Source organism: Lipophrys pholis (assembly GCF_963383615.2).
Source record: "Lipophrys pholis genome assembly, chromosome: 1".
Lineage (NCBI taxonomy): Eukaryota > Metazoa > Chordata > Actinopteri > Blenniiformes > Blenniidae > Lipophrys > Lipophrys pholis.
The window spans coordinates 17,973,568-17,982,163 of record NC_137635.1 but is presented as its reverse complement, the minus strand read 5'-3'; the positions used below and the strand labels follow the sequence as shown (position 1 = coordinate 17,982,163).

At 45.9% G+C, this 8,596-nt stretch overlaps 1 protein-coding gene across 2 annotated transcripts in view; it reads right to left on the bottom strand.

Annotated features, from left to right (window-relative positions):
• Positions 1 to 3,660: 3,660 nt before the first annotated feature.
• arhgap22b (Rho GTPase activating protein 22b) overlaps positions 3,661 to 8,596 on the bottom strand; it is a 29,986-nt gene continuing 25,050 nt past the window's right edge. For both annotated transcript variants that reach the window (XM_080472835.1, XM_080472834.1), the window contains 6 exons: positions 8,164 to 8,371; positions 7,965 to 8,097; positions 7,777 to 7,850; positions 7,508 to 7,629; positions 6,288 to 7,338; positions 3,661 to 6,003 (listed from right to left, as the gene is read on the bottom strand). In XM_080472835.1, the coding sequence (XP_080328961.1) occupies positions 5,781 to 6,003; positions 6,288 to 7,338; positions 7,508 to 7,629; positions 7,777 to 7,850; positions 7,965 to 8,097; positions 8,164 to 8,371 (1,811 nt within the window). In that variant the 3' untranslated portion in view covers positions 3,661 to 5,780. The remainder of the gene's footprint in view (positions 6,004 to 6,287; positions 7,339 to 7,507; positions 7,630 to 7,776; positions 7,851 to 7,964; positions 8,098 to 8,163; positions 8,372 to 8,596) is intronic.

The following is an 8,596-nucleotide window of genomic DNA, read 5'->3' as shown; positions in this document are numbered from 1 at the left end:
TAAAAAAAAAAAAAAACGGTGGGATCGTCGTCCAAACACGTAACCCGACGCCCCGACAGGGTTTTCCTGGCGGATGTTTTTTCCTCGGAGGCTTAAAGCGGAGCGTGGAGGTTTATCTTTAGGCCCCGTGCTGTGATCCGCCGAGCGAGGCGCAGATCTAACTCCTCATAAAACAGCATCGGCGCTTCCGCTCCGCCCGTGCTTCCGGCTCTGGATTGGCACCAGTTGTTCAGTAATCGATTACCAACGGGAACTGAAAGTTTAAAAAATTATTACAATTATTAGAAATTAACACCAGAAAAAGAGTCGTTTTGTTAGGAAGAATTTGTTGTTTCTTTTTTCCTTAATTCCGGTTTGCTGTTGATTCAGTTTAATCAATTTTATTTAATTGAATTTTCTGCGCTATATATCTGAATGTACTTCAAACCTTCCCAGGCAACATGGTCTCGGACTGTATCGCATTACCTCACATTACTCTTTAAGTGTAAACGGGTAGTATATTAGCAAATAAACTTGTGATAGCACAAGCAGACGTTAGCTTTGGCACAGAAATGAATCGTTGATAACGGGACGGTAACACTTAAATACGCATTAGCATTGTTTGTTAGCCGCACAACTTTCGTTATGTATGTAAAAACAACGTTTTTCTTTGGGCTGCTTAAACCTTATACTTCGAAAACTTGCTTGGCAGGTAACTACGTAATTGTTGATGTAAATGATATCGAGTTTTAGCTTTGTAGCTTAGCTACGCTACTGTTGAAATGGTAGCAGCGCGCGTCGGCATTAGCATGAGTCACATAATATTAAAAAAAATGAACTTAAACTAAGATTTTTTTTTGAATATAATTAATTTTAAATACTCATTTGGTATCACTGAGCTTCATTCATACTGATATATATATATATATATATATATATATATATATATATATATATATATATTTTGGGATGCTAAAATTAGCAACGTAAAATTCCCTGCATTGCGACCAATTTGTATATTTCGGATGCAAAGTGTCATTTTGCGTGAACAGCTGGTGCCACTCCGAAGAATAGAAAATAAATTTTCTTACTTTACTAAATTCTACGTAACGAGAATAAGATTAGTTTAGTTTTCAATCAGAAATCCTGGGTTTTCTCTCTCTCTCTCTCTCAAAAGTGCTCTTAATTTTCTTCGCCCGAAGAGTATTTTATTTTATTTTTTTTTCATTTTTATGTTTTCTTCTGTAGGTGGTTGTCGCTTGAATATTGGTTCCTAATTCCTTTCCTCTGAACGTTTGTATCCTGATTTTTAAGTCGGCTTTGATGAACTACCTCGCGCTGAATTTCTGCCCGTCCTTGCATTGACGCAGTCGCCTGCAGCGTTGGCTATCGAAGACGTGTGAATAACAGATTCCATTATTTATTTATTTGAAAGTGTACTATTTGTCAGTTTCAACAGACTTCTAGTTTTGTACATTATGTATACTTCACCTAGAAGTAAGAGAATTGTTATATGTATTTTTTTTGGGGGGGGGGGATTTAAACTAAATGTGCAATACCTTCAGCAAACTGTGCTAGTAGTATGTGATGGGCCTCGCCTTTGTTCGCTGTCTCCTGAAGGTAAAGAAAATGTTTGGTACTGTCAATCCATACTTTAATTTTATTTTTTTCTTCTTTCTTTTTTTTTTTTTTTTAATTTTTTTATTTTAAAGAATGAGATCAGTTTTTATTTCTGTGACTTGTTATTTAGTCATAACGTTATGCCACCCGCTGAACAAATCCGCCGCCAATGCAGAGATCGGAAAGTTCTCCGACTCGGAACGTGTCCGACGGATTTCTAGATTCGGGTTTGGGTGGGAACAATGATGTTTGGGTGTGGGGTGGGGGGGGGGGGGGGGGGGGTGAGTGCATACCTACGAGAAATCATTATGTGTATGGTGCTGGTTTGTAATGTTTGCTAGTGAATCCAGCCATGCAAGTAGTTTTAAGAATTCCTGGATCTGCGCGTCTCGAAAAAAAAAAAACCCAACAAAAAAACCCGACAACGACAACAACCCTGCAAACCAACGAAGAAGTGCACTACTAGAAAACATGCACTGGGATCTGATGATGCCACCTCTTAAGAAAAGTAAAAAAAAAACAAAAAACCCACGAGAAAACAAAACATGTACTGCAAATAAAAGAAATACACTTCGAGTCAAGCCTGAGTCTTCTTTTCCACATTAACATGGTATCCTGGGTAAAAATTCAGATTTAGATTCAGATGTAGAAATGCCTTGAAATGACTTGAGTTGTGTTTGGCGCTTCATAAATAAAAGAATTGAACGTTATCTGACCCCAGATGCGGGTGCATGCACCGAAGAAGGTGTGACGTCATGCCAAGTACGCGGTTTTTGGTAAGTAAATACGGATGTAGATCAACACACGGATACGTATCCGATTGGGTAGCGCAAGAAATACCTCGGGTCTGATTGATCTTAGATTCCATTGAAGCTCAAACATTTACAATAAAGACAAAATCTTTCGTGTTTTATTACCCTTGGTTTTCTTTCTTTCTTTTCTTTTTTTCTACAGTCGCCTCGGATTCCCATCTCCACCCGTCAACACTGTCGTCATCTTTGCTGCCCGCATGAAACGTTTCGGGATATAAAACTTCACGCATGTGATCTTCCGTCACTTTATTCCCGTACACGTCCGTTCATTACAATAGTAGCGATCCAAAATAAATAAGCACCAGCGGAGCAACAACAAACATTTAGTCTTCGCCGTGAGGCGTCCACAGGGGGAATGAAAAGAGGCGGCAGTCTTGTTCTTCTGGACCAGAGGTGTCCAACATGTGGAGCTGGGGCCCAATACTGGTCCATCGGAGGGTCCAGGCCGGAACTTCGGGGTAACGCTACTAAATCGAATCATTTTTTTTGACAAAAGTAAGTTACTGAGAAGTTTGCAAAGCGAAGTTATACGAGCGTGAAGCAGAGGTGTCAAACGTCCGGTCCAGGGGGCCAAAATGGCCGACAAATACACAAACTCAATTCCTTCATGAAAGCAGCTCCTGTTTCTGATTGATTTAAAATTCAATAAGATTTGAGGCGCATTAAGAACGTTTTTGTAAAAATCCTGTTGGCTTATTGGTTATCGTGCGGTCATTCGACCTATTCGGGCCAATCGAGGCAAAATTCTTTGACCGCTTGACAAGTTCGACACCGCTGTTCCGGAGAGATCCAGTTACCTTGTACACCTGTGCAAAACAACACAATAGTCCCGCGTTCCGCCGGCCAACACTCGTCAAGCCCTTCGAGGAATCGACGCTTGACCCGCGTGGCTTCTGATTGGCGATCGTTCGGTCATTTCCCCGCGTGCGCCCGGGGCGTTGGAATGAGCTGGCGACCAGATTTCCTCGGTGGGAGTCGGTCGAGGCGGAAATGAAACTCCGGCTGGTTTCGTCAACAACACATTACATTCACTTACAGGGATACATTCTTAATGCAACACTTCCATTCCATTCACGAGTCACTTTCACAATAATTGGCACCTTCTAGGGATTCATCAGCAGTTTGTACCGTATCAGGAAGGAGAAAATAGATGATTAAAAAAGTCACCGATTGGACTATGGGCGAATATATGCACTACATCTCTTGGACAAGCAAGCAACACTTCTTTTTTTTTTTTTATTCTTTTTTTCCCCCTATTTTCAAAAACGCTTCCCTGAAGGCACAAACCAGGAAACTCCATTGTTTCTTTGAGGGCAGTGTTCAGCTTCATGTGCCAAAATCAACATGGCTTCCAGGCGGGACGCTCCGATCGGTGAGGAAGCCAACAGCGGAGGCGGTCCGGCTTTGCGTTTTTTTTTTTTGTCCTGTATGCTTGGCAGAAGAGTTAGTTAAAGGTATGCTGACATCAGTGAGGGACGTAAAGACTCGAGGTATTCGCCGTCCGAAGGACCGAGAAAACCACGGAGAGGCACTGGAAGAGGCTGAGGGCAGAGTTCATAGGCAGCTGTGGCACGAGTCCCATCTGGTAACGTTCCTGATTCGTCTGGGAACAATTCTAAAAAAGAAATGGCGGCTGCGTTCTTGCGAAGCTGGAGAAATGCAATGGGAAGGAGCCTCTGCTAGCGCTACCACCGGAGTTCAGAGTCGGTTCACCAAAACGACGACACACTACTCAGTGAGTGGCTACGAGCTGCACAAATGCTTTCTTTTGCACAAGTTGTGACGTCTCGCTGTAGAAAATTAGCACCGTCAGTGCCTTGCACAGATAAAAAAAAAAGCGCATCATGAGCTTCCGATCCAGTTTAAGAAAAACTACTTGACATTTTGAAAAAATTTGAATTGATTTGCTTTCCTGCTGTTTTTTTTTATTTTTTTTTATTGAGAGCATAAAATCTGCTGCTTGTCAGTCTAATACATAATCCCAGGTTCATCCATTAGGCGGCAGTAGTGAGTCAAATTAGCATTCAGTCTGTTGAATTGTCCCGTCGCTTCCGGTTTGTTAACCACTAGTTTATTTATTGTATGGAAGATTTAAGTAGTGCCACAACCCCTCTGACTGTGATCCCACTGAGTCTTCTTAGGAGTGGCTCACTGCACCATCTTGTGGTACAACCTGGTATTACAAGACTCATTCCTTGGTTAGCTTGTGATATATTGGTTTTGTTACATGGTGAATATTCAAGTTTGTTTTTAATGTTTCAGAGAGAAAATACATAACATACCTTTTTTTCGTCACAAATCCACCCACACTTATGAAAGTATGTACGAAAAGTTCCTTCAAGATAACTGCCACCATACAATTTTCATGTTTTGTGTTAAGACAAAGTTGATATTTTTTTTTAAATGTCGTACTATGAGCTACTTAGGAACAATTTTTGCCTGGTTGTCATTAGCAGACGTTATCTTACGAATCAAAAAATGCTCATTTCGGCATCAATGATAACTTTTTTCAATCTCCACAGTTGGATCGCAACAGTTTTTGTAAATCTTGTTTTGCTTCCGTTTCTATAGGCAGGATGTCTCCCTTGTCCCACATAACCATCTGCTGCTTTCTCTTCATCCTCCTTTTCTTCAACCGTCTTTTTTGAAAAGAGACACTACCTTGACTCACTACACCATCTAATGGCTGACAGTTGAATTACGCGTATTTGTTAGCCAGCGAACTTCAGGAACTGTATGTAACAACATATTTCTGTCTTTTCATTTGGCAGCATTTAATTTCAAAACCTCCGTCTCTAATCCTGATTTGATGTCCAAACGTCTCGTCTCACACTTGGCAAAAAAAAAGCAATTCAGGGCAGATTCTCCCAAAATGTCAAGCTATTGCTTTATACCAGTTAGTGGTCTGCTTTCAAACGTCGAACTTTCAAAGGAATCTGAGTTTCAGCACGAACTCTATTCAGCGAGTGTCTCTGTGAAGTCTCTCCGTTCACAAACCTGAACTGTTTCAATTGCCGCCTTCACCAGACAAACCCCGGACTCCTCCCAGGGACCGCAAACTTCCACAGGTTCAGTCTTCCAGCATGCGTAAGGAGACCATCCCCAGAAGACCGCGCGGTCAGATTCGAAAGATTTTTCTCTCATTTCCATATCTCTGTTACCTTCAAGTTTGTCTTAAATGTGCACAAATAGGCTTCCTTCATGTTTTGTTTTCTCTCTTGGTCTTCTGTTTAAAGCGACTTCCCGATGCACCAATAAGGACGTGAGCCCTAAAAAAAAACAAAAAAACGAAACCCAGAAACACAATTTGAAAAAAAAAACTAAACAAACAGCCACAGTATTGGTCCCACGCGGACAAGAGGCCGCGCATCAAATGTCGCTAGTCCTCGCCCCGAGAGCCAGGTCCCCCAGTGTGGAGAAGAAATCCTCCATCTCCTTCTCCAGAAGACGGTTGCGGTTCTCGGCGTCTTCCCGCGCCCGCTCCGAGTTCCGGAGCTTGATCTCCAACATGCGCTGCTTCTTCCGCTCCTGCTCCATCGCTTGCTCCAGACGCTCCATGTGAGCACACAGCGCGGCGCTGGACTCCTCCAGTCTGCGGGGAGGCAGCACAGCACAAACAAACAGGCTCATGTCACGTGACTCCGCGCTTAAAGAATCTGTCAGGCGAAAGATCCGCCTGAAAATGATTGTGTCACTCGAGGGACATTAAATGAATGTCTGAGCAGAATCATGGGTGAAGACTTGGTACTCTCTGGACACGTCACATGTCCATTTCAGAACAAACACAAAGAGACTAAGAGTGTGTGTGGATGGATGGATGGATGGATGGATGGATGTGTCCTATTGAAACTGCCAGACTTTGCTACAGGGACCTACTTTTGGATCCTGCCTTCATATGTGGTCTTCTGCTTCTTCAGCTCGTCCTTCAGTCCCTCCACCAGACTGCTCAGCGTTGGGCTCGTTTCGTCTCCGTCTTCGGTCATGATGATGGACGGCACCCCGGCCGCGGCGGCGGCCATGTTTCCGTTCTCGCTGCAGGCCGCGCTGCTGCTGCACAGCTCCATGGCTTCGCAGCTGTCCTGCTCCGAGCTGGGCTCCGTCGTCCGCCCGCCGTCTCGTCCTCTGTCGCTCTCCCTCTGGCCTTCCATCCACTCTCCCTTCTCGCTGACCTCCGGCCCGCCGCCGCAGTTCGGGTGGAGCTCGCTCCCGGAGTCGGGCACGGAGATTTCGCAGGAGGATGTGGACCACGGCGTGCTGGACACACTCGGCACGCTGCCCATGCTGGAGGAGGACGTGACGTTGTCGTAGGTGGAGAGTCTCTGCGAGGAGCCGGTGGAGTCGCGGTCCCGGGTGGAGCGCTCGCCGGAAGACGTTCGCCTGTGTCCTCTCAAGGAGGACAAACCGTTCATGAGCCAGTTTCCACTGCTTCCACCGCCACCTCCACCTCCACCACCACCTCCACCACCACCCGAGGACACGCTGGTCGTATCGGCCCCAGAGCTGCCGCTGCCGCTCTGCTTCGCTTGCGGCTGGGAACGCGGCGCCGAGGAGCTTTTGAACGAGTATTTCCAGGAGGGTATGGCCTTGCTCTGTTTACTTGGGCTCACCACCGTCTCTCCTTTCCCTGACGGAGACCCCAGTTTTGGTCCTGGGTTGGGGTTGGGGGTCTGGGTGGGAGTGACGGCCGCGCACAGTTTGGCGTCCAGGGACGAGGCGCTGCTGTGCAGCTCGTGGTCGGGGTTGGAGACGGGACAGTTCTGGAGGTCCTCCTCGGAGATCCAGGCCCCCAGGCTGCGGTGCTGGAGCTGATGCCCCTGGGCGGGGGGCTCAGTCTGGGGCGGAGCGGGAGCCTCCTGGTCCCTCCCTGAGTACAAACGGTTGTGTTCCCTAATGAGGACTGTCATCAGATGCTGCACCAGAGATGTTCCTGAAAAACAAGATATTCGCCAATACTATTAAATACATTGGCTCCAATAGAAACATGGAAATCACTACAGGATCCAAATCTTAAAGTTCCAATGTGTCTTAAAGGTGCTAATTCCTACGTCGTGATTCATTCTCTACCCAAACTTTACAGTATTGAATTTGCTCCCTACCTTCCATTATAGTGACCGGGTCCTCCATCTTGGGTCGAAGGATATTTGGTCCGAACACTGTGGCGAGATTCTGGACGCTCATCTTGTTCTCGTTACAGTGAGACTGTACTTCATCAAGAAATCTAGAAAAAGTTAATAAAATTGAATAAAAAAAAACCAACAACAAGGATTCAAACTGGCGAAGAAACAGTCGACATAGGCGCAATCTAAATATTTTGAAACACTGAAAAATGTGTGATCGGTGATGCTTGTCGGCCTCGTGGATTTACCTGCATATGTACTTGAGGAGGTTGTAGTTGGGCAGAGGTAGAGTGCTGACTTGCTTTCCGAGCTCCTGGACTCCCTGATAGGCGACAAATTAAAAGCACGGGTGACGCTCGTACAATAACTGCAACACAAACGGTAAAAGATTCCAAAAAAAAAAGAAAAAAGAAAGACGAAGAAGCTCTGCACCAACCTCTTCCTCGTCTTTGGCCAAAAGCTGTGCACAGGTTAGAAAGTCTTCATATTTGGAGAAGGGGATGACCGGCTCAGGAAGCTCTCGCAGGTACAACTTCAGCAAGGACGCCACCGTGTGGACGTCTGTGTTGCTGCAGGCGAAAGACAATGGTAGAATCAGTCTTCAGCTCTCCCTCACGCTCCCTCCCGCCTCTCACCTGTCGAACAGAGGCTTGTCTCCACAGTCGAAGGCTTCCTGCAGCTCTTTGACCAGGTTGGCCTGACCCGGCATCCGAAAGAGCCCCTCCTCGTCCAGACCCCTCTCCCTGATGAAGTCCACGCACTGCTCCACCAGCAGGGGCGCCAGCCGGGGGCCGAACTTCTTCTCATACTGCACCGTGTCCTCCAGACGCTGGCCGAATATCCCTGAGGGCAGATGGAAGTTTCATGACTTGATGGCGGATTCACCGACTTTTTCTTTTGCACTCTGAAGGAAAAAACAGAGAACGTGACGGGAATGTGGCAACACTGAGACGACAGTACGACGAGTCAGCACCAAAACAGGAATGGCAGTGATCGGGTGTCCCTCCGATGGTCTTCCCATGGTCACGAATGACGCCCTGAAAAGCTCAACCACGACCTGCCGCGAAA